This window comes from Gallus gallus, chromosome 3, assembly GCF_016699485.2.
Source record: "Gallus gallus isolate bGalGal1 chromosome 3, bGalGal1.mat.broiler.GRCg7b, whole genome shotgun sequence".
NCBI lineage: Eukaryota > Metazoa > Chordata > Aves > Galliformes > Phasianidae > Gallus > Gallus gallus.
The window spans coordinates 104,646,685-104,673,461 of NC_052534.1; the positions used below are offsets into that span (position 1 = coordinate 104,646,685).

At 47.8% G+C, this 26,777-nt stretch overlaps 1 protein-coding gene across 4 annotated transcripts in view; it reads right to left on the reverse strand.

Moving 5' to 3' along the window:
- Positions 1 to 26,212, reverse strand: part of ASXL2 (additional sex combs like 2, transcriptional regulator) — an 89,704-nt gene extending 63,492 nt beyond the window's left edge. For 2 of the 4 annotated variants that reach the window (XM_046938957.1, XM_046938956.1), the window contains exons 1-2: positions 15,774 to 22,984; positions 5,710 to 5,792 (exon numbers count right to left, since the gene is read on the reverse strand). In XM_046938957.1, the coding sequence (XP_046794913.1) occupies positions 5,710 to 5,765 (56 nt within the window). In that variant the 5' untranslated portion in view covers positions 5,766 to 5,792; positions 15,774 to 22,984. 4 annotated transcript variants of the gene reach the window in all.
- Between the last annotated feature and the right edge of the window lie 565 nt (positions 26,213 to 26,777).

Consider the following 26,777-nt stretch of genomic DNA (forward strand, 5'->3'; position numbering starts at 1 on the left):
AGGAGAGACTTGTCAATGAGGCACAGATGATCCACCCACAGAAGGGCAGGTGAAAGCCCTGAAGCCAAGCCACGATGACACACTCCTCTCTAATCTAAACAGGACCAGAGAAAAGTAAAACTTGGCTTTTATACTTTCTTCCCCCCCCCAGAAGTGGTTTTAGAAGCTTTTTGGGTTTCTTCATAGAAGAAATTCAATGGATACTCAAAAGCAGCAGCTGGAGTACCATGTTTTTATTTACGCTGAGATTAGACATATTTCCTTGTTCAAACACTGACTCAATCAGCATTTGGGCAAAAGCATTACCATACATGGACTGAGACCCACAGACTAGTCTTTTCACAGAACCACCCCTATAAAACTTGAGAAAACAAAACATTCATGGCTATGGAGAAAAGGCCATGGAAGATATCCTCCTCCAAAGAAGCTAGCTCCTTGGGTGCTCTTACAGTGACCGTTTCTAACAGACCCAAAGGGACTAAAGAGATTTAGTGACTTTTTTTTCCCCCCTAATCAGCTACTCATGTTCAAACAAATGTGGTTCCCTGCTGCTGCCATCTAGCCTACGTATTCAGATTTAGGGAGCACTCACAGCTAGTGCTGTGTGAGTTAGCACTGATTCCAGGCATCTTCAAAGCCCTGTCTGAAAGCGTGGCAGCACGCTCAGACTTGTCCACACTACACTGCCAATGGAGATAAGGCAAGTGGGATTCATTCATAAGGACGAAGCCTAGAGCCACGTATGGTTATGGTGCTGATTCACAGAGTGCTTTTTCCACATAGATTTTACTTCTGCAGCGTGCAAGCAGTGACCTGTAGGAAAGGATCTCATGGGATTCAGGCAGCCTGTCAAAATAGGCAAATAAAGAAAATCAGGATGACAGATCATGTGAGAAGTATAGATCTGGCTTAAGGATGCCTCACATCTCCGAAACTGACAGTACTGGTCCTAGGCTGACCTTTAACATCACACAAATGAATGGCTGGTTTGAGTACTAGAATGAAATGACAAATACAGGAAAGATGATCAGCCAGAATCACTCCAGGTACCGACACCATTACAGAACATCTGACAAAATATCTAGCCTCTTCCACTAAAAAAGAAACAGCCACAACAACACCAGCCAAATTGTTCTAAAAAGCAGCGTAAGTCACTTTTTCTACACCCACTTCAACTGGCACCTGCAATCTTCCCTGCAATTCCAAATTCCCTATAACAGGACCAGCACGTCCTCTGAGCTACATCGATGTGCTGTGAAGCTTCCTCCCACACAGCAGCCAAGTGGCAGCTCAATGTGAATCAAAGCCAGAGGGGGATGGCTGGTTGGGCCAAACAAGTGACTGCTGAACATTAATTGGGCTCCCCGTTCTCTCTGCCTCATTCCAGGAAACCTACAGTAACTCATCACTTCTCAACCTATTTCCTATCTGGAACTGGAGATTCTGAGAAGGATGTATCTCATACAATCACAGAATCATAGAATGGCCTGGATTGAAGAAGACCTCAAAGATCATCTAGTTTCAACCCCCTGCCATGGGTAGGGTCGCCAACCACTAGACCAAAACAATGTATCTAAGAATATAAGGAATAGATGCTGAAATAAAAAGCCTTACAGTCAAAAGTGGCAGAGTTTAAGAGACTGTGGTTTACATACGTAGTTCACCATCAGAAAAACAACCTGTTTTTATTAATTGAAAACAATTTGTACTGAAAGACAACTCAAAACTTGAATGCTTTGGTACACATGAACAGGAGACTCTACGTCCTGCCTGCAAACTTGTACCAAGTTTTACCAGCCTGAGAGTCTTGCAGCGTACTGCTATCTCAGTACAACCAAGAATAGGGAAATTGCTATGATGTGCTCTCAAAGGCTTTGTCATGGTTTCCTGCCAGGACTTCCATAAAAAAAAAAAAAGACTAAGGATCTGGCGAGCTACATGAGCTCATCTGACGAGCTGGAAACCTCCAGCTGGAAACACATCATCTTGAAGGTCCCTTCCAACCCAAGCCAGCCTGTGATTTAAGTTTCACATCTCATGTAACATGATTTTTCCTTTAATGGACTCAACACAAATCAGCATCTATCCGTCAAAAGCTGTGACTTGTCAGAATCCCAATGATCCCAAATGTAGGTACCAACACCTATACTAATGGCACAAATTGAAATGGAATTGCTTAAGAACCAGTAATATTTTATGTCTTAACCTAAATAAAGCTATATTATATCATTTTAACATTTAAGAGGAAAGACTACGACATGGTATCCAAATGAGGATGAGTCAGTAGGATGGACAGCTAAACTAGAGAAACTGAGTCTGGCATCTGACTGCTCCTACCATCATCTTTTGGGATTTGGGTCACTGAGGAGTTTGTGGTCTCCTGATACCCATCAGCAGCTTTTAGAGAGGGGAAACAACTTACTATCAGCTCAGGCTAAACTCCCCAATCAACTGCAGGAGAACCAGAGGTTCAGACTGAGTACATGCATGGCATTTCTGCCCTTTGCCCCACTCGCTGAACTCTTTCCCTTTTTTTTTTTTGGCATTTCACTCCAAACCACAGCCTTGTCAAACTGGATGTTTTGCACTACATCAGATTTCCTTCCCAAGGCTCTGCCCAAAAGCAGATTGAATTGCTAGAAGGGTTCATGGCTGTTAAGTACCTAATGTTGGATATCAGGAGAAATCAGGAAGGAGTGGTGACACACTGGCACGGGCTGCCTGGGGAAGTGATATACCATCCCTGGAGGTATTCAAGAAACGTACAGCTGTGGCACTAAGGGACATGGTTAGCAGGCATGGTGGGGATATGGGTGGGGTTTGGTGACCTTAGAGGTCTTTTCCAATCTGAATGATTGTAACATTTCCTGGACTCCATGTTGTCACCAGCAAGGTCACCAATACAGACCACCTCATTTCCAGTTTTCATAGAATCAAAGAATCGCTAAGGTTGGAAAAGACCCACAGGATCATCCAAGTCCAACCATTCACCCATCACCAGTGGTTCTCACTAAACCATGTCCCTCAACACAACATCCAAACACTCTTTGAACACCACCAGGCTCAGTGACTCCACCACCTCTCTGGGCAGCCCATTCCAGTGCCTGACCACCCTTTCAGAGAAGTAGTATTCCCTAACGTCCAGCCTGAACCTTCCCTGGCACAGCTTGAAGCCATTCCCTCTAGTCCTATCACTAGTCACCCGAGAGAAGAGGCTGACCCCCAGCTCACTGCAACCTCCCTTCAGGTGGTTATAGAGAGCAATAAGGTCTCCCCTGAGCCTCCTCTTCTCTAGACTGAACAACCCCAGCTCCTTCAGCCGCTCCTCATAAGGCCTGTGCTCCAGACCCCTCACCAGCTTTGTTGCCCTCCTCTGGACACACTCCAGGGCCTCGATGCCTTTCTTACAGTGAGGGGCCCCAAACTGAACATAGTACCTGAGGTGCAGCCTCACCAGTGCTGAGTACAGAGGGATAATTACTTCCCTGTTCCTGCTGGCCACATTATTTCTGATACAAGCCAGGATGCCATTGGCCTTCTTGGCCACCTGGGCACACTGCTGGCTCATGTTCAGTCTAGCATCAATCAACATCCCCAGGTCCATTTCCTCTACACAGTCTTCCAGCCACTCTGCCCCAAGCCTGTAGCGTTGCCTGGGGTTGTTGTGGCCAAAGTGCAGGACCCGGCATTTGGTCTTGTTGAATCTCATCCCATTGGCTTCAGCCCAGCTATCCAGCCTATCCAGATCACTCTGTAGGGCCTCGCTACCCTCAGGCAGATCAACACTTCCAGCCAACTTGGTGTCACCTGCAAACTTACTGAGGGTGCACTCAATGCCCTCATGCAGATCATCAATAAAGATATTAAACAGGACAGGCCCCAGTACCGACCCCTGGGGAACACCACTCGTGACCAGTTGCCAGCTGGATTTAACTCCATTCACCACCACTCTCTGGGCCCGGCCCTCCAGCCACTTCCTTACCCAGCCAAGAGTATATCTGTCCAAGCCACGGACTGCCAGCTTCTGCAGGAGAATACTGTGGAAGACAGTGTCAAAGGCTTTGCTGAAGTCTAGGTAGACTACATCAACAGCCTTTCCCTCATCCACCAGACGGGTCACTAGATCATAGAAGGAGATCAGGTTGGTCAAGCAGGACTTGCCTTTTGTGAACCCATGCTGGCTAGGCCTGATCCCCCGGTTGTCCTGCACGTGCCGCGTGATCTCCCTCAAGACAATCTGCTCCATAACCTTCCCCAGCACCGAGGCCAGGCTAACAGGCCTGTAGTTCCCCGGATCCTCCCTGCAGCCCTTCTTGTAGATGAGAGTCACACTGGCAAGCCTCCAGTCTTCTGGGACCTCACCCGTCAACAAGGAGCGCTGATAGATGATGGAAAGCGGGTCGGCTATCACCTCCGCCAGTTCCCTCAGCACTCTTGGGTGAATCTCATCTGGTCCCATGGACTTGTGGCAGTCCAGCTGGAGTAGCAGGTCTCTGACTGTGTCCTCCTGAATCGTGGGGGGTTTAGTCTGCTCCCCAGCCAAGAGGAAAGGTCGAAGGTGAAATGTGATTACCGTTTGTAGGTACACCTCCAACAGATTACCAACACTTAATTTGTTTGGTGTCAAAGCAGACCTGAGGCTGATAAGCCTCTGACAAACCAAACATTGTACTGCACCCAAACGAAGCGTGCTGCCAAGGCAGGAATTCAACCCCACTTTCGTCACCTCCTGAAGAGCTGAATGAGGATATTTCCTTACTCTTAGATAAACCAACATTTCCTTCCAGAAAGCAAAACACCTTTCTGTTATCTACAACTTGAGCAGAAGATCTTGTTATCAGCAGAATTTTTACACTTGGGCCCTTCTGTACTTCCTACAAAGCATATGTTGCTGTATTAAATGGACAACATAGAGAAGGGGACATAATGAAGTCAAATCTAGGATGACTATTTCCTTCCAAAATAGATGAACTGGCATGCAGTCCTCTTTCCCTGCTTCCTCTTTACTATTAGAAGATAGATATACTTTTTACTTCATAGCAAGTTCTTATATTAGCAGATAAACCTGTCCACCTCAGGGGCCATATGCAAGCAAAGACTCAAGAATTAAGCTATGGTAACAGCATACAGTTCCAGATTTGACATCAGAGCTACTCTTTGTGAAGCAGATCAGGAGCATCTACACACTCATTATGCTCTTTATATGGAACAGGAAGATCTCTAAAGCTACTGTGGGCAATACTAAAGAAAATAGCATGAGACAGTGTTCTAGATTAAGATTTGTAAGTGATGCTGCTTTTTTTTTTTTTTTAATTATTTCCTGAAGTGCTTTAAGTTTTGTTTTGGATCATTTCCATTGAGCTACAGTCACTTTTCTCTCAAAATAAGATTAAAAAAAAAGTAACTAAGTTTACCTATGTGATTGGAGTCTGAACTACCTGATCAGATCCAGTTCATGTCATTTGAGCGCTGCAGATGAGGTGCATGTAGCATATATTTGGAAGTTATGACCCTCGCCTACCTTTCTTGGTGAGAAATAACAGAAACCTCAGGGATTTATACATTTCTATTTTAGCAACTGGGATCTAGACTCCAGTTCCATAGGCATTTAACATTTCAGTCCCAAAGACACATGAGTAAGGAGTTAACAGTAAACTAAGTTGGAACCAAGATGTTATCTTGTTTTACTGCAATGGAAACTTAACTCACCTGATTTCTTTAAGTCCTTCTTTCTGGATAACTTGAAGAATTTCTTTATGGCTCATAGGTGTATTAGGATATTTCTCCAGGACCTGGCAAACAAAGTAGATTGAGAGTATGTTACTCATTTGTATTTTCATTTTAGTTTTCTACTGCACAGAAAACCATGTTTAGAGATTTAGACCTTGAGACACAACCAAGGAAGAACTAATGACTTGCATCTTGTGACCAGCTCTCCCAGAAGACTTGCTTTAGAGTGATTTCCAAACATTATTTCCATGGCATTACATCTAGATCTCACTTCCTAAAGAGAACAAAGCCCATGCCCTGCAATAACAGCGTGGCTTCACCACCATCCCCTTCACACGGGGATTTTTGAGGACCCATTGAAGTACCACATATATGGAGTTTGTGAGAAACAAATCCTTAATGCATACACATATCTGAGCTACCAAAAGCTGCTGAATTTCCAACAGTTAAGATCATGTAGTGCAGGCTCTCTTTGTCTTACATCAGTTAATGTCCCCCTAAAAAAGGTTCAGATGAAGTTGAAACAACTCATAATCAAACTGATTATTATTTAGGGAAGTACGGTGTTCAATACCGGTAGGGTTCTTTGAACATTTTTCCCATACAATTCAGGCTTAAGTTTCGGAAATACAGGCTCAGAAATCTCCTGCATTAAAAAAGTCAAATATATTCAGTCCCTCTCCTGGCCCACAGTAGGCACTGAGGTGTGCTTATGTGTCACTCACTGCCCTCAAGACGCAAACAGTACTTCTGTCTTCTGCTCAGCAGTGGACAGACAGATGCTTCTGGGGGAAGATATCTGCTACTACACAGGATTTGGATATTTTAAGCAACATTTGCATTGGGGAGGAGCAGGAAATGCCTCATTTCCTTCTTAATCATCCACTTTTGACCTGAACCCAGCATACCAACCCTTGAATCCGGACATATCTTTGACCAGAATCAGAAACACTGCAAATATGCACCAGCATGTTTGCTCGTCATTGCTAAGGATTCAGTACTCTGAGTGTACAGTGGCATAAAATGGTATTTTTTCACCATTCACTTGGAAAAAGCTCATTCTGCATAGCATGCTGAAAGTGCTTGAAAGACAAGAAGAGTTTAGGCAGTCTTAAGTTTTACACGCAGAACCAACTCCTTTATGGCAGCAAAACAGGAGAAAAAAGCCACGGTATAGCTCTTAACAAGGACATTCACCATTTCACACAGACAAGAGCAAGAATTTGCAAGCTCCAGTTAACTGTTAACATTGACTTTGAAATAGTGCCCATCTCAATACAGCCAGGATTAAACAAGTAGCAAGAAGGCCGTCTTTCTGTTTGTAGGATAGTTTACAATATTGAGACCATCTGCTGACTCCTGACAAGGGATGCTCAGTAGAAGGATGGCAATCTTTACTTGGCTTCTTTCCCCTCCCCACATATACCAATGAAGATATTAACCTGCATGAAATGCAAGCTGCCAGCAAGATGGCTTGAGTACTGCTACAAAAAACAGAACCAAGTCTTCAGAGACATGACTGTGTGATAGCACTCAGTTCAAAGGAGAAAGGAACACTTTAAGCCACTAGGAGAGGAGGAGACAGCAAAACAGGTTGTTATGGTGCTGTGGCAGCACAGCAGGACATGGTTGGAGAACATGACCAGAGAAATGAAGTTGTAGGACCACAGTGGCAGTCCATGTAATCAGCTACATAGCAAGAAGGGAGGAGATCAGGTCTCAGATTTTCACGTAGGATGGATGGATGGAGAGAAGGATGCAGAAGCATGCAGAAATGGAGGAGGAGATCTTGGCATTCTCAAGTTGCCTCCGCCATCACAATATACCACATGAAGTTGCAAGACTAACAGAACAAAGTTCTAATTGGGAAGTGAAGGACAAACTAGAAGCGTTAGGATTTTAGGCTCACATGAGCCTAAGGCACAACCCAAGAGAATGTTCCTCGATCGTTATTCCTGTGCCAGAAATTCAGCACTGAAGACCATTCATGAACTGCAAGTTCAAGACGCCATCTACCAAGGGAAACAAAACACTGCCTTATTGTGAAAAGGCAGGAACAGGAATGAAGTCCATTGTAAAAAAAAGACTTTTGGATGACTGAAAATGCTTTATCCCACGAGTACTACGCAATTAGGTACGGTAAAAGAAAACAAAAAAAATAACAAGGGTTGAAGATTCAGGAAACAAGCCCAATTAAACTCGGTCTAGACAAGCTCATCTGGAAAAACTACTCTGCTGGCTGAGCAGCCACAGCTCCTCAGAGCAGCAGAAAGTTCACACGAAAATTCGTGTGGACTTGTTTATAGCAGTCAGATGTTTCCCAGAAGCCTCCAAGCATGTCTCGTGCACAGCCTGATCTCTGCCAGATCTAAGGACAAGCCAGCAAGGAAGAGTTCAAGCAACCCATGCTGAAGGTGGCCACCAGTCCAGTCCAGTCTTTCACAGAATCATTCAGGCTGGAAAAGACAGTCATGATCCCTAATCCCAACTCATCCCATCGTGCCCACATCCCTCAGTGCCACATCTCCACGTTCCTTGAACACCACCAGGGACAGTGACCCCCCCCACCTCCCTGGGCAGCTGTGCGACTGCAGCACTGCTCTTCTGGAGAAGAAATGTTTCCTCTTATCCAACCTGAGCCTCCCCTGGTACAACCTGAGGCCAACTTATCCTAAGGACAAGCAGCCCCATAAAATAACCTCAAGCAGCATGCCAAATTGCAAGTGTTCCTAGTCTCAGCCTACTTAGATAAGCAGAGCAGTCTGCATCTTGATATACATAACTACTAGATGCCACTTTACAGGCTGATCAAGAAGAACCAGGTACAGGGAGATGGAAGAGACTTTAGGATACAGATACACCTCAAATTGCTTCTCTCCTTTGCCCTTTTAATGCTATAGTGGATTAAGGCCTTTCTGATTACTGTGTAAATAAATGAAAAGGTAGCCACTGCCATCTGCCCCACATGCATTTTAAAAGGAAGAGTCAGGATCTACACAGGCTGGATGTGGCTCTGGGCAGCCTGGTCTGCTGGTTGGCGACCCTGCACATAGCAGGGGGGGGTTGAAACTGGATGATCACTGTGGTCCTTCTCAACCCAGGCCATTCTATGATTCTATGATTCATGAACTGCCTTTCTACTAAGCACCATCTAAAGAACAAACCAACAAATGCCAACAACTAGTTATTAAAAAGCTGCCTCATTACTTGAGTCTAGCTAATAAATGGTTGAACGTGTCAATGTTCCATGTAGGTGAAGCTGTACGTTAGAGACTGTCACCAATGCTCAGATCACATTGCCTTGGCTGTTGAAACAGAGTAATTGGCTCATTGTTAACAAAAGCACTTGAGTTCTTTTTTTTTGCATTGTCTGCTGCTTTGACCCCTGAAGCTGTCCTTTCTGCAAAGAAAATAGGAAAGAAAAGATCTCTTAATTCTACATGTTGGAAGGAAGGCGACTTTCTAACTCTTATGGCAATTATGCTGCAAAATATTTATTCATAATAACTGAAATTGAACTTAAAGGACAAGATTTGAGAAGCTAGGTATCTGCATCAATTAGACCTGGAAAAAAGAGAGACAATGACACATCCCCGTCACACCATCCTACCATACAAAGTCCAACAAAATACACAACAAGGCTTTGCTCCTCCTCGGGACAGCTGCTTTTTCAGGTTCCCCAGATTTATGAGCACCAGGAAGAAGACAACTGCATCAGATTCCTGGAGGTGTTCCACAACTGGGGGATGTGGCACTGAGGGATGCGGTCAGTGGGCACGGTGGGGGTGGGTTGAGGTCAGATTTGGTGATCTTGGAGGTCTTTTCCAACCGGAATGATTCTATGGAAGCGGAAGGCCAGTTCAGCAGTGGGCTGCGTGATAAGAACAGGATAACACCTCACTAGAAGATGTTTTAAGAGATACTACAAAAGGAAAGTAAACCTGACGATGGAAATTACTTCAAGACTTCTCTCTTATCACAGTTTTACTGAACTCAGGTTCGAAGTCCACATCCTACTCCCAGGTTAAGCTATCACCACCCAACCCAGAGTGATACTTCTGCACCTCTTGGCTGCCCAAGGGTGTTGCCAGCTGAGACAAGCTGCAAAACCCTGAAGCATTCCTGACAAAGTAAGCTGCATTTCCAGCATCAACCTGCACAAGGGCTTACCCATAAGCAATGATCCTCTTAAGCATGTCAGAGACACAGGGCTGTCCAGTGGCAACCCCACCAGAGGAAGAGCAGGAAGGATGGGGCTGGAAACAACACAATGGACACCATCAGGTCTGGGGCCCCCAATACAAGAAAGACAGGGAGCTGTTGGAGAGGGTCCAGAGGAGGGCCACAAAGGTGATCAGAGGGCTGGAACACCTCTCCTACAAAGACAGACTGAGGGAGCTGGGCTTGTTCAGCCTGGAGAAGAGAAGGCTGTGGGTGACCTCACTGCAGCCTTCCAGTACCTAAAGGGAGCCCATTAACAGGAGGGGAATCAACTCTTATCTACAAGGGTAAATAACAGCAGGACAAGGGGAACTGGTTTTTAGCTGAAGGAGGGAAGACTTAGGTTGGATATCAGGGGGATGTTCTTTACAGAGAGAATGGTGAGGTGCTGGAACAGCTGCCCAGAGAGGCTGCGGATGCCCCATCCTTGGAGGTGTTCAAGGCCAGGTTGGATGGGGCCCTGGGCAGCTTGGTCTAGTATTAGATGCGGAGGTTGGCAGCCCTGCACGTGGCAGGGGGTTGAAGCTCTGTGATCCTTGAAGTGCCTTGCAACCCAAGCCATTCTGTGATTCATCACAACCACAGAACTCACGCAGCAAGAGCTCACAAGAAGCACCGTGTTGAAGCACAAACATCAAGCGCAAGCAGGAGGGATTTAAAAGCTGAAAGGCAAACAGGCACAACTCTAAACATGGTCATTCAGGGTTTGCTGCTTTGGGAGAAGTATGGCATGCATCTGTCAGCACTGCTAACCCCACAGCCAACACAAATCTCATCTTTACATAGAATCATATGATCATTAAGGTTGGGAAAGACCTCTAAGATCCTCTAGTCCAACTGCCAACTCAGGCCCACTGCGTCTCTCAGTGCCACAACTACCCTTTTCTTCAACACCTCCAGGGATGGTGACGCCATAACCCCCCTGGGCAGCTGTGCCACTGCATCACCATTCTTGGAGAAGAAATTTTTCCTAATACCCAACCTGAACGTCCCCCACAAAGCTTTCATCTCATTTTCAGATGAAATCAATACACTTCCTATTTCAAACCTAGCGATAAAGCATCCTGTTCTTAATAGAAACCCTCAAAAAAGCTCCAGCCATTCCTCTGTGCTATACTGGACCAGCTATAACACACTTATGAGACCTTCTATTGAGACTGAAGGCTGCACACACGCAGTGAAGCTCTTTGGTACAGTCAAGTTGTTCTGTAGACATACTGAACAATTATCTGCATGCCACTGAAGCGAACACAAGTGCTACCATTGCTATTGACATGAATGCAACACAGACGTTAAGTGACGTGCTGCTGCATCTGCAAGATGGGGGATATTTAACTCCTCTGCCTTCCTTCAAAGTCTCAAAGTGCATGGCAACCTCTGGTTAGAGGTGAGTTTTGTATCTCCTCATTTTAGATTTTATGACTTCATTCAATTCTTTGACAAGGAGGAGGAGGAGCAGTAGAAACCACAAGAAGAACATCCTTACAGACAAAGCTATTATGATATTGACTGATAATTAATTTGAGAAAAAAAGCCTAGGAATAAAGCAATGATGACCTCAACTGCTGTACCTTTGTGTTTAGTGAACAGACAAGAACAGTGAGTAAGGGCATTACATTTGGAAATGTCACAGTCAAAGATCCAGTCCTCACTTTGGAGAGATTTCTACACATTTAAACTTCAACTAGATTCTTTCTAAAGAGATGCAGCTTAGATTTGTTTCCTTAATTTGTTTTACTACAGCTTTTTAGTAGGAAAAGTAAAATTACTGCTCCTCCAGAGCTTAGCATTGCAATGAACCCTGCAACTCACAGAACATGGAGTTAACTCTGCACATCCCTACTGCTCCTCTTTGCAGTGCCACCTGGCTGCTCCAGCTCTTCCAGCCCTGGCTGCTCAGCCTGAACAAAGCTCTTGGCACAGACTTCCATCCAGGAAAGCGGAACCATCAGAGCCACGGACTCTGCTCCTGACATGTCAGCATGCTACCTAACAGTCCTAATAGCGAGCTGTGGGGATCAGGGACCTCCTTCCAGCAAGATAAGGGAATACAGCACTAAGCTATATATCCCTGAGTATCGACTGTTAGTGAATGCTTCTCAAACTGAACCGGCCAGAGGACAAGCCCCTGGTACCAACTGCCCACCCACTCTTCTTCAAAGCCAGCAGACTGCACATTACATTGGAAAAATAGCTCTTTCCTGTTAGATCTGACTCCAGGGCTTCAGGAAACTCAGCAATGTCCACCAAACCCAATGTTTACTGCTGACTGCTGGGCAGATGCAGGGAAGCTCCTCCACTCACCACAGGAAGTGAATTTGCACACACATTCGCAGGTGCCAAAGTTCAAGGCTGGGTGAAATCTCCAGTGCACCAAATTAGCATTCACCTCACTAAAGTGCATTACACCACGAGCAGGCAAAGTCCTTAAAAGGCTGCAATGAATCATTCATGAATGAGGGAGCTAAAACCCTCGTTAAGGGAATTAAGAACAGGCCTCCCCTCCCCCAGGAGCTGCCCAGCACAAGCAGCTCTCTGGACCAAACCATTAAGTTCTCTTCTGTAGTTTATTCCCTGCCAGAAGACTTAGCCAGAACTCTCAGTTTAGCAGGCTCTAAATGATTAGAGGAAGCTCTCCTCAAATAACTATGACAGCATCATGCCCTGCCAGCATTGGAAGGTAAGGTAAAAGCTTCATGGCAACTTGTCAAGCAATGGCTTGACTTTTTTTTTTCCCCTTCAGCAGTGAATTATCCATCACTCTCCAAGATCAGATAAGAAGGAACACCTCAATCCATCCATATTTTCAGCAACTTCTCATAAAAATGCACTTTTGAGTTTTGCTGTTGATGATCTTTTAGATAAAAGAACTAGAATTGCCCAACCTAATGCCACAAATGTCATCGGCTCTTACAACTGCACAATGTCCAGAGCTGAAAGGGACAACCAAGGATCACAGAATATCCCAAGCTGGAAGGGACCCTTAAGGGTCGCTGAGGGAACCCCTGGCTCCACACAGCACCACCCCAAATCCAAGCCCTATGGCTGAGAGTGGTGTCCCTACACTCCTTGAGCTCCAGCACTGGGGCTATGCCCGCTGCCCTCTGGGGCAGAACCTCTTCCTCATGTGTCTTACCCTTCAGACCTCTCCCCACCTTTGTAGGCCTATGATGAGCAAAACATGGCTTGAGGAGTCTGCTGGGATTTAGATGCCTTCTAAATGTTGAGAACAACACACAGCTGCCTGGAGGGGAATTGAGTCTTCCCCCCCAGCTCCAGCCACCTGTGGATCAGGCCCTCTTCAACCCAGGAGCTGATGCCTACATGAAAGCTTCTGGTAGCTTCTCCAATGAATCCACCCAGCCACTTCTTGAACTCAAGCTTTTAGCCTTGGTAAACAGTTTCCAAACTCAACTGTGGGCTGAAGAAATCAGCGTCTCCCTTGGTTTGTTCTGGCTCCATCTTCCAGCTTAATCTTAAGCTCCTCAACACATTGCAAATAACACACCAAAAGATTCTTCTTCCTGGCAGATGCTTCTTCCTGCTACTTCCAGAAAGAGAGTTTTAGAAGTGTTGAAGGGTCCCCAGAGTAAAACCTAACCTAACGTTGGTACCTTGGGCTAGAACCCAAACTCACCTCTACCCAGCAGCCCTCACCTCCCTTCCTACAAGGGCTCCAGCCACAGGAGCAGCAGTGGCAATGTCCTTTTACACCCCTGCAGTGGGAAAACACTGCTATGCAAGGTGAACTTCTCAGCTCAATGAGCACGCGGATCCTTCCCAGGTGGTCAGGGGCAGAGGCAGCATGCAGAGACAGAGGGACTTGACCTATATTGCAGCGTCTCTCCTGCTCATCCAATTAGCCAAATGCTATTCATGGCTTGAACCAGAACCGAGGCCAAGAAGGTATGGGCAATTCTATGCCATTAAATACACCAGCAAATGTGGCCACTTCCTGCAGCATACCAGAATTGTATCTGGAGATGTTTCATTTTAAGGATACCACACAGTGGAAACCAAAGCACCGCTCCTAATAAACCATTTCTGGATCTGTGACCAACTTTTCTATCAACAAGACAGCTGCACTTCTCTTCAGTGCCCACACTGCAGGCTGCCAGAGCTCCCACCTGGATGCAGCTCCAAGAGAGGAAACAGCACTGGCAGCATTACATCAGCCTCACACAGCCCGAAGTCTGGGACAGATTTCTGTGGGTAAAGCCAAAAGCAATCACCTCTACAAAAAAAAAGGTCTTAGAGCTTTCAGACCCAGTGCATACATAACTTAGAAAGCAGCAAACACACGAGGGGGGTTAGAAGGGACAGAAGTCCACCAATGGGGACTAAAAGAGCAACACTTTCAAATAATCTACTCTATGATACCTCAAGGCTTGAGAAGGCTGAAGAGTTACACAGCAGTCATGCAGCAGTCAGAGAAGGTCACATTATTAGCAAGGGAATTATTATGCAATAGACTTGCTGAACTGCACCTGGCTGTGCGTTCTGGCTGCTCCACACAGCACAAAAATTCAGAATTTGGATGAAAAACACTATGAAGCTGTCAACTTTACACATATATACACTTTGAAATATAAATGATCTCAGGCTCCCAGTATTTGTGGAAACAAAATATTTGAGCTTAAGCTCAAGGCACGTTGCAAAAGGAAGACCCTGAGCAGGCAGTGAGGCTCCCTCAGCATGGATCAATGGTGCCCAATATAACCTAAAGCACAAAGCAAACAGCAGACAGGGCAGAGGGCCAGAAACTGCGTGCAGCAGCCATGGAAGGAAGCCTCAAACCAAACAGACTTCAGAGGTCTGAGCTGCCTGGAGCAAAGAGCTGAGCACAGCTATGTCCAGTGGCATCCAGCCTGCCAGGGGAGCCCCCAGCGCTGGCGTGAGAGCATGGACATGCTACAACCAACATGACCAGCTACCAAACTTAGATGAGTTATTTTACTTTGCTTACTGCCAAGAAACTGTGCCTCAAGTGACCAAATGTGCTATTAACACACAGAGCTGCTGTGCTGCTGCTGACCCACTGTCCCGCGCCACAGCTCCCCTCCTTCTGCCAGAGCATGTGTTCATGCAGGCTAAGTGGTAAACAAGATTGGGGACCTAATCCAAGCTAAAAATACCTTTTTAAAGACCAAATCAGTTTTATCATTCCGTTTGCCAAGCGGCTTCAAATCAAGGGGCTCCGCAGGAAAAGAAAAGGCAGGGCAAGGACACACAGTGCCCCACAGCAGCAGCAGCTCGAGGTGCTGGTGAAGCAGCAACTGCTGTACACCTAGCAAAGGTCACAGGAGCCACAGGAAGCAGGGTCCTTCTCTGACAATAGGGCACGGGAGGAAAGGGAAGCATTCACACCAACGCATTACAGCCAGAATATAATCAAGTTGCATAGTGCAGCGTCACGGATTTGTCAGCCATGATCTGCAATACCATCCTTCTCTTTAAGGCTTGCTGTTGGATGCAGAACCTCAATGCATGCTCTCAGGCTGTTCATGCAGAGCACCCTCCCAGCCACAGCAGCTCTTCTCACCCTGCTGTTAGGTCCTGGTGCTCGTGCTGAGCCAACAGCAAAGAACTGTCTGAGATAGAAGGGACCATTAAAGGCCATCTGGTCCCATTCCCCTGCAGTGAGCAGGGACACCCACAGCTCCATCAGGTGCTCAGAGCCCCACCCAGCCTGACTTGGAACATCTCCAGTAAAACAGTTATCATCTTTATGCTCTTTTATATGGGTTCTCATCCCTATTTTAGCTTTCACACCAGGTAGAAAGCTGAAGCAGAGGTACCTCAGGAAACCCATTGCCACTGACCTGAAGTGAGAACTAACACCAAGAGCCTTCCCTTGAGTTTGAAGAGCTGCTGACGAGACTGTTTGCTTGGCTGTAACGAACAGAAATATCTCAGAACAAACTCCTACAGCTCCTCAGTCTCACTCAAATGCAGCTGAGCAGACCCTGAAATGCAAGAATCTCGTTACCATAAGAGAGTAGCTGGGTGTTGGCAGGAGGCTCACTCTGCCTGCCAGAAAACCTCAATAGCTGTTCCGAAGTCGCTGCTCAGGCATGCCTGTCTTACCCAAACCACTGCGTGCCTTCCATCTGGCTGGGACAACCAGCAGTGAGAGCAGGAAGGTTGCTGGGCTCTGCTGGCGTAAGTGGTTCTATTTAGTTTTAAACACCGCAAGCAAGGCTTCGCATCTCATCCTATCCATTCTGCCTCCAGTAGAAAGAGCAGGAGCAGTTTTCATCAAATCCTGTGCATTGAAGTTGGCGAGCACGCTCTGAAAACAGGTCGGAGGTTTGATGACAGCCAAAAAGACAGCTGGAAAAAAGTGACAAAAGTGACAGAACTGCAGAGAAAGCAAATACAAGATGACACCAGTATCTCAAGATTCCTCTGTGAAATTGGAGAAACCCCTCAAGGGGACAGAAAGCAGAAGGCGAGCTCACTCCTGTGCAGACCCAGCAGGAGACAGCAAAGCTTCTGCAGCTTTTGAGATACCCATAGGATAAAGATACAGCCCTGACAGTCAGTGCTGGAGCACGCAGACTCCACATCCAAACAGCCATGGAATATACAGGTAAGGAACTTGAAGCAGGGAACTTCTCTTGCAGGATATTATTTTTCCACATTCCTTCCCCTGCAGCAAAGAGGAAACCTTAACACTCATTCTTTCCTTTCAGGACTGGAAAACATTTAGCAGCACACAGCTCTAGAGCAGACGTTAGGTCGAAGAGACAGGAAGCCCCAGCAGCCTGAAACATCAAAATAAAGGCGTCTGAGGTACGTTCACTGCTTGCTTAAGGGAAGTGTGATATTTGCAGGGAGCTGTGTAAATAAAGATTGTTTACTTTTGTTAACAGAGTTTGGAGCTCAACTTCAATTCCAAACCTTTGTCAGAAGAATAGCAGTTGGCTGCGGAATCCCCATCTCCCCAGCATAGAGCTGAAAGCCCTATGAAGTGAGGCTCTGCTAACACGCTCAGTGGAGGACAAGCACAGAAGAGGTTTTATAAACAAGTGGTACTCAAGGACTTAAGAGAGATGGGTGAGCTGGGGTTGCATGTGGGCCTTGCCATGTGGTTTTCAGGTTGTTAAGGACCTGCTTGAAGTAAGCAAGAAGGTCCAAATGCAAAGATGCGAGCGTTAAATTGACATGGTTTTCAGAAGCACGTTTGTTTACTTAGGGAACAGGAACCTATCCAAGCTCAGGCATCAGCAAAGCCTTCCTGATGAAGGATAAACTCATTACTGCCATTCCAGACACACCTCTGAAACGTGACAGTTTTCTTAACCTGTCTGGTGCTCAGCTTTTAAGGACTGGGATTTGCAGGGTTAGCTGGAAACAAGGGAGGCAAGCAGGGCACTTCGGGGTCCCTTCAAACCCAAATCATACACACGATCCTCAAGAACCTACATGGAAGAAATAAAGCAGATCTGAAACGATGGTTCACACAAACACCTCAAAACAGATACTCAAGCTCAGCAAGACTTGAATCTCAGCCAAAACCTATACGCTATGCTATTCCAATGAGCAAACAACCTGCACCACGTTCCATGCTTTCCTGCTCGCCACCTATGGAAAGATGGTGGAAGTGAGGTTATGACCGTACCAGGAAACAAACACCGACTTCGTGACAACAAGAATGGGATTTATGCCTCAGTGGAGGATTTGAGAGAGCTCAAGTAATCCCAGCTGATGCAGCAAAGGACATGCTTGGGAGAGGGCGAAGACTGCCACAGAAATAAAATGGCACAGACCACAAGAGAAGGCGTTGCTGACCCTTCAGCACCAGAAAAAGCCATGTCCGCGTCGTACCAACAGACTGAACTTCACTTTCAGCATTTCCAAAGGTCCATTGGCTTTTCATAAGATGGTACGTGGAGAAAGCAGAACTCACCACTCAACTTGAAGTCTTTGTACGTCGTAAAAGCCACAGCTGCCAGGAACACAAGCCTACTGCAGCCTCTCAGCTGACACAGATCCCTCGAAACGCTTGGTTTGTGCATCGCATGCCAGAAAGCACGAGGGAAAAAAGGAGTAAGAGAGCTTTCTGGATCTCAGGGGGATGACATATTGGGACAGAGTAGAGAGGGAGCTCAAAAAGAGCTTCTGAACAGCAAAACTGCGAGCCGTAAGAGTGAATGTTTATTGCTGTGGCTTGTAAGAGGTTTGACAGCTAGCTCAAGTTTCCCCACATGGAATGGGAGAGAAAACAGAATTTGTCCTAGCAGAATTTGGGTTGCATAACTTGTCAGAGAAAGAACAGGGAAATTTTTAAGGAGTGATCTTATCAAATCAGTTTCTATTCAGAATCCAGCAAAACATGAGCAAGCACACTCAGACTGCAGCACAGTCAGCACACTTATCGGAAAGGGAGACGGTGTTTAGTGTGCATAGACCCAGTGCAAGGAGTTGGAGGAGGACACGTGGCTACCAACAGTGGCACGGGATTATTTTGTGCTCTTGAAAATGAAGTTTTCATCTGGAAGTTCAGCTCTACCCAACAGGAGATGCATCAAAGTACACCTGTAGGACCTCTTGGCTGGAAGTAAACTGTTGTCACAGCAGTTTCACTATTAACAAAAACTGAAATCCTCGGGTTTTAAATACAGCAAGAACCAGGGAAACATTACGGAACCTAGCTGGCTCAATAATCACATGCACGTCTTCTGATGCTGCAGAGTCTATAGGCACATACCTGGTTTTTAATCAGGCAAATAAGAACTTCAGGGAGGTGGTGGAGTCACCGAGCCTGGTGGCGTTCAAAGAGCGTTTGGATGTTGTGTTGAGGGACATGGTTTAGTGAGAACCATTGGTGAAGGGCAAATGGTTGGACTGGATGATCCTGTGGGTCTTTTCCAACCTTAGCGATTCTATGATTCTATGATTTGAGGAGGAGCAGGAATTCTACCATGCATGTTCATAGTCCCATCACGTTCTACTTCAGAAGAACCAAACGTTCCATTTCAGTATCAATAAAATACCGAGCTCCTGAACAACTGACTTGAGGGCTGTCACCATACAAAGCCAGGATGAGGATTTGAACACGTTATGTCAACCACATGCAACGCAAACACAATCGCAGAATCATTCAGGTTGGAAAAGACCTCTGAGATCAGCAGGGCCAACTGCTGACCCACCCCACCGTGCCCACTGACCATTTCCTTCAGTGCCACATCTCCACAGGACGTGAACACCTCCAAGGACGGTGACCCCACCACCTCCCTGGGCAGCTGTGCCAATTCTTGACCACCCTTTTGGCTCATCTAATTCCTACTGCCACAGCTACTGAGCGATAAGCTTACATGGCTGCCCCCTGAACTTTCTTCTCTACTCTGCTCCACCCACCCCATTCATACTTCACTGCTTCTGTCCACAGCGATTCACGTTATCAGCAGACTATAAGCAATGGGTGTAATTCATTATCTAGTTTCTCACATTTTATTTGAAAGGCCATCGGAAACGACAAGGAGGATATTTCCAGTACTTCTCATGAAGCTGCCTCATTCAGGGGCTGAATTTGGACCTGACCTTTGAGAAGATCCCACGGCAGGGATATTACAGAAACAGGAAAATAAGACCAAGGGCTCTATGTCTTTATTCCTCCCAACACACCAAACTATCCGTATATGTAGAGAACCCAACAGTCACACAACAGAACAGATCAAGCACCCACTTTTAATGCAACTGTTAGATTTTAATATAATTGCAGGCAATCGATGCACAAACAGACCCTCCCTCCCCCCTCCAAGGACGAAGCACAGAGGAGCAAGTCCAGTGCACAGCTCTGCAGTGTATGCGAACTACTGAGAGCTATTGGCGATGGGTGGATGGTTGGACTGGGTGATCCTGTAGGTCTTTTCCAACCTTGGTGATTCTATGTGCAGTATACTGAAGTTAAAGAGACCAAACATGTATCTGAGCTCCTCTTAATATTAGTACCTTGATTGCATCTATTGCTTTAAATAAGAACAGAACCTTGTCGGTTTTCCTCTGGACCAGCTTTGTGGTGTTTTTATAGTCTTCCCCCAGTCTGATTTTGTACAGAAGTCCTGAGGGTTTGTGCCAGCTCATACCATAGGGTACCAGGAGCACAAGGGCATGCAGCTTCAGTAGGGGATTCCCCACAACACAGGTGCAGCTTCCTCTGCCTGGGGTTCCAGGAAGATGCTTTGGGACGGACAGACAGCACCGATGTCAAGGCCAGGGTCAGCTGCACTGCTGCCATCAAACTAACCACATCCCAGCACTGCGTTGTCATCTCCAACCATTGGCTGCAAAGCCAAACAAACTGAGGTCACATGTGAAGCAGCAGCAGGCAGGGCCCTGTGCTCAGGGGTTTGAAGCATGCATGGGTTGACATTCCCTGCAGGATCAACATTTGCACAGCTTGGGAGTTAGTTTGTAGAAAGGCAGGCAAGTAACTGGATGGCTGAGTGGGATAAGGCCACGTTCTGTAACCTGCCTGCTTTCTAGAGGAATGAAGGGTTCCTCTTCCACCTCATCCCTTCCCAGCTCTACTGCCGTATCAGCATCAACTTGAAGCCTCCACATGGGAAAAGCCGTCTCTCCTGAGGATTCTCAAGAAGAGCCGAAAGCACCGCCAGCTGAGGCAACCAACAGAGCACAACCTACACCAAGTTACAACACTTCGTATTTGCAGAGCAGTGGCTGACCTTACAGGAAGTGCCTTTAAAAAAAAAACTGCCAAAACAGGAGGAAAATACATCTATGTGCTCTGGTCAACAAGAGATGCAAAGCAAGCTGCAGTTCTGCACTAACACCTGATAAAGTTGGCACATTTCAGCTCAGTCTCGTGCAGCTACGCAAGTTTTGCAGCCCTGCAGTTCAACAGGAAGGGCCGCCGTGCTCCATACCCTCCTCTTGTTTTCCCCTGATTGATTTCTGCACTTCACCAGAGGACTCATCACTCAACCTCAGGCATCATGTGCATCTTGGACCCGAGTACTACTTCTCTCTGAAAAACAATCTGTGAGCACAATTCAGCTCTGCTGACCTATAAATTGAAAAGCTGCAGCCGAGCATCTGAAATAAGCAGCAGGAAAAAAAAAAAACACAACAGCATTGTCTGCCAGGCTGTCAGTCCCTTCCCATCAAATTAATGTTTCACAGAATCCTCTGAACTTCTGTATATTTTTGCAGCAGTCTTTGAACCTTAGCAGATTTTCACTTTGTGAATAGGAGTGAGCAAATGGGCCCAAGCACTTGCAGACAAGGGGCAGCCCCGACAGCCTGGATCCATCTCTTCTGAGCAGAAAGCGGCAAAGGATGGCATCCAGACTCCTCATCTTAAGGAAAACTGCACCTTAATGAAGAGGGCAGCCTTAATGAAGTCCACCTGAGAAAGCTTGCCATTTGTATCCCTAGGAATGAAGCTTTCTGAGTTGGTCTTTTGACCAAGAGGTCACTCAAGAGGGGGGTGACGCACTGGAACAGGTTGCCCAAGGAGGCTGCGGATGCCCCATCCCTGGTGGCATTCAAGGCCAGGCTGGATGTGGCTCTGGGCAGCCTGGTCTGCTGGTTGGTGACCCTGCACATAGCAGGGGGTTGAAACCAGATGATCATTGTGGTCCTTTTCAACCCAGGCCATTCTATGATTCTATAACCCTACTATATCCCCTCCTGGGAGGGCTGCATCAGGCTGTGTGCTCCATGCTACCCATGTCTGCGCCAGCATGCTGTCTCATTGTGTTCCTTCCTTAAGTTGATACCAGTAATCCAAGCAGACCATGGGTTCCCATCGTAGAGCTGACAGCATTGCCCAGAACTCCTACTCTGACATCTTTGCCTTCAGTGTGGTTACGCTTAGGTGAGGACACTGCATTTCCACCCTCCGAAGCCAACAGGAGTCCATGTGACTCAATAGGAAAAGCAAGAAAACACATTGTTGTAAGCAGCTTGAGCTCATGAAATATGGCATTTTGTGTTCACGATGGCCCGGCCAAAGGGCATTTAGGAGGGACAAAGAGACAGCCTGGAGCACCAGCACTCAGCCCCTGTTCACAGCACCCAGCCCACGCAGCAGAAAACAGTTTTGTCAGGTCACACGAGGGGTGAACTCCCCATCAGAAAACAAACACCACATTTCTTTCAGCTTGGCACGCGTCAGCATACACTTCCCTGCACACAAACAAAGCACTGAGATGACCTGCACGTGGCTCCTGTCCAGCACCAGGATTCCTTGCCTGGATTTCAGCAGGGCACTGACAGCACAGCAACTGAGGGCCTGCTGGTGCAGCACAGCAGAAAGATACACAGAGCATTCCACTGCTTGTGGATCTTTGCTGGTTTATAAAGCTGTGTCACAGGATGGTGCTCAACATAAGCAAGGGGAATAGCAACTTGGATACCTCCACCATAGTGCAGGACTTCTTTACTGCACAGCCGAAGTCCTGCTGCCTCACATAACATCATACCTGTACTCATGAATATACTGGTGTGTCTGCAGTGCTGCTGTTTTACCACGGGGCTGTAGGAGAGTATACTCCAAGTTAGAGCCTTATTCACTGCATTTACCTTCCACCTGGGGTACCATGCAGCACTGGCTGCCTACTTTAACAAAGCTTTATACCTTAATAATAGGGACTTCATATAGTCACACAGCCACTGTCCCAAGTTAACAGTCATCTGCAGCTGCAAGGTTACTGAATGAGCCAGGAAGTAAGAAAGAAGTTGTTTATCAACAGTGACTTCCTCCCTGAGCACTGCCCTCATGGGGCACCCTTCCCTCCCCTCATACTGTACTGCTGCTCCCATTAATAGCCCAAAACACATGAGAATCAGCACAGTTTAAGCCCCACTGAGTTAAGCTCATCTGTACACCCACTGCCCACACTATGTCTCCCAAGCAAGCAAAAAGGCCGTGCTCCTGCTGCTTATCACCTTATTTCAAGCAAACCCTGAAGTACTGCAACAGATGCAGCTAGGTCAGCACCCTCCCCACATCCCCAGCCTGTCTTGCATGGCAGCCACTCGATTCCAAGCAGCTCGTTAGGAGGACTAAGCTGGCACAGAGCCACATCAGCACCATAAGAACAGCAGCTTCCTGCTGCTTCAGCTCCCTGAACTGCCAGCACCAGTGGTGATGCAAGAGCCGGAGCAAGGAGACAGAGCTTGGACATGCACCACAAACACCAGCATCCGTGACACCATGCTGCCATCAGAGCCTGCAGCCCTAGCGCTCTGCCCCACCAGCTGTGACCATCAGGACCCCTTCCACCCCCACCTGGAGCCAACTCAGAGAATTAAACCTGCCAAAAATTCAGCTCCGTGCACAAGCATGGAGAGGAGGACCACTACAGAATGGAAAGGAGAAGGTTACCCAAGTTTTATACCTTCCAGGAGCAGAGCAGCATATGTGAGAGCTGCAGCATTTCTCAGAGCAGTTGCAGAACACCCCCTACGAGCTTCAGCCACGAGCAGCTCAAAACCTAATGTGACTACACAAGCTTGGACAAGAACTAAAAGGCATCATTTCAAGCCGAAAATGCAGGGGAACGTTTTGAAGACTGGGATTGGAGTTCGACCAGAATATTTTAACATTCCCGCTGAATACACAAATAGAAACATTTGCCAAAAAGGGAGGTTTTGGCAAACACTTGCTCATTTTGGCTCTCCCTGCCATGAGGCTGGCTAAGTGACCCAGGATAACACGTAACCTTCGGTGCTGAGAGCTCTCTGAGCAGCTTTTCTATACGCACGTTCAGCTTTTAAGTGGGTTCTGGAAGAGATCGTTGGATAGAATACCAACAGCAGTGCACATAGGCTGGAAAAGATCTGCTTACACTTCCAGCCTGGACTGGAAATTCTGCCATCCTTATTTGGAAAGAAAAAATTGAAATACATAAATTTGTATATACATATATATATATATATACTGTGTATACACACACACAAAAGAAACATAAGCAGAGAAACCAACACCTGTGGGACACATCCTGCATTCTTAAAATAGTTATCTGCATCATATCTCCTGACCAAAGAACAACTGTTCTGATGTCTTTCAAGCTGTAAATACAAGCTCCAAATAAATTACTATTTATGAAGAGTTTGTGCTTGCAAGTCTCAACCACAGAGGCCTATTTATATTTGCTCTCTAGCCAGACTTTAAGTCTTGTTTTAACAGATACCTGCCAGGATGCTTGTGATTTAACCCAACTCCTTGCTCTCTCCAATCTAAGCTGCACACGCAGATAGCTCCCAAGTGTACACCATGCTGTTACCACGCAGCCCTCCTGTCCAGCTCCCACAGATCCCACTTATTCAGTTTCCCCACTGCTCAAGATCCCTTTCTCTGCACCCAACTCAACAGGCTCAGAGAAGATACACCAAAGCCAACCCCAAAGCAGACTGAAACAAAGAGCATCAGAGCAGGAAATCAGCAGGCAGGGATCCCAGAACTGCACGGACCTCTGAAGATCCCTCAGTCCCATCCTCTTAAGCAGGTTTCCTACAGCAGGTTGCCCAGGAAAGAGTCCAGCTGAGTTTGAATATCTCCAGAGATTCCACCACCTCTCTGGGCAGCCTGTCCAGGGCTGTCACCCTCAAGTTCTCCTTCTGGGGTCAGTGACTCACTTACACAACACAAGGCAACCTGCTTGTCCCTTCCACAACTGAGGAAAGGCATTAACACACCGTAAACACAGAGAAAAAATCATCACGCATCACTTGTTTGGAAACACTTCCAGCCTCACAGTACTCCGTGAATAGGAATCATACAATCATTCAGGTTGAAAAAGACATTTAAGGTCATCAAGTCCAATTGGCAGCCAATTCTCACCATGCCCACATCCCTCAGTGCCACATCCCCACAGTTCTGGATCACCTCCAGGAACGGTGACCCCACCCACCTCCCTGGGCAGCCGTGCCACTGCAGCACTGCTCTTTAGGAGAATTTTCTCATAATATCCAACCTGACCATTCCCTGGCACAACTTGATGCCATCACCTCTTGTCCTATCGCTGTTACCCAGGAGCAGAGGCTGAACCCCCACCTTCCTACAACCTCCCTTCAGGGTCTTCTAGAGAGCAATAAGGTCTTCCCTGAGCCTCCTCTTCTCCAGACCGAATGAACCCAGTTCCCTTAAGGCACTCCTCATAAGACTTGTGCTCCAGACCCCTTCACCACTTTTCTTGTCCTTTTTTGGGCACACTCCATGAAACCGCTAAGGTTGGAAAAGACCTCAGAGACCTTTAAGCTGAACCACCAACCCCACCGCCACCACCTCCCTCATTAAACCATGCTCCTAAGCGCCCCAGGAAGAAGCAAGCTGACGAACCTCCCACCTGGACTTGCAGCACTCAACCACAGCCAGCTGCAATCACCTCCTGTCCACCCCAAACGGCTTGAAGCCCGAGGTGGAAGGCTCAGCTGAACTTCAGTTGAGCAAAGGACGAGAAGTAACAGCATTAGCGCCAGGGGAGGTTCAAGTTGGGTACCGGGAACAATTTCTTCTCCTAAAGAGCAATGCTGCAGTGGCACAGCTGCCCAGGGAGGCGGTGGGGTCACCGTCCATGGAGGTGCTCCAGAACCGTGGGGATGCGGCCCTGAGGGACACAGCGGGCATGGTGGGGTGGGCTGGGGTTTGACTGGGTGGTCTGAGGGGTCTTTCGCAAGCTCAGTGACCCTACGACTCTAAGGGGACTGAGAGAACACTAGCGTTCACACCAATATACGTGACTATATAACACACGTAAACACAGACGCGCAGACGCACGGAGTTTACAGACACGCGTACACGTGCAGCTGTTTTCACCCGCAGAAGCCCCTTTCCGGCAGCGCTCCAGCCAACAACAGCAACAAACGCGCCGCTGCCCCCTCAGCCACACCGCCTATCCACCCCTCCGCGCCGCTCACGCTTCCATACCACCCAGCGACCCCCAGCAGCCGCCCCGCCGCCCAGACGGACGCGCGGCCGCAGCGCCGGACGGTCCGGGCCGCCTCCCGCCTCAGCCCCCCCCTCAGGGCCGGGCCGCCGCCCTCCCGCCGCCAGGCCCCGCGTACCGTCCGGGCGGCCTCGGCCCAGGTCCTGCCCTTCTTCCTGCGCCCTTTTTCCCTCATGTCGTTGGCGTTGGGGGGTGGGAAGCCGCGACTCTTTCGCTTTTTCTTTCCTTCCACCCGCCCGGCGATGAGCGGCGGCGGCCTCAAGGGAGAGCGCTCCCAACCCCGGCAGCCCCCGCGCCCGCCGCCGCTGCCATATTGGGACCCGCTGCACCGCGCCACGGTCATGTGACCCCGCCGCGTGACCCCTCCTACGGCCCGGGGGGGCGGGGCTCGGCGGAGGGAAGCCACGCCCCTTTGCGCCGCGCATGCGCGCTGCCCCGCCCCTCGGCGCCACCAACCGCCTGCGGCTCCCCTCCCCCCGCCGTCGCACAGTGCCACCCGTGGTCCCCGTCCTTCCCCCAACTTCCCTCCCCCACTGCCATCAACGGCTTCCGGCTCCCCGCCGCCCCCGCTGCCTTCAGTTGCCACCATCTGATCTGCGCTGCTACCGTCTGTCCCAGCTACCCCCCCACTTTGGCCACCAACCCTTCATCATGGTGGCCACCGCCACCCCACCCAGTCACTATCTGTGTGGAAAGCCACCGAGTTCCCCTTCTTGTTGCCACCGCCATCCTCCAAGGCCTCCTGGTGCTGACCAACACTCTCCATTCTCCAGTGGCCACCATAGCCACCTTCCTCCCACAGCCAAGCCATGCAATCATAGTCAACAAAACCATAGAGTCATTCAGGTTGGAAAAGACCTCTAGGGTCATCAAGTCCACCCATTGCCCATTCCCCTCCTACTCCCT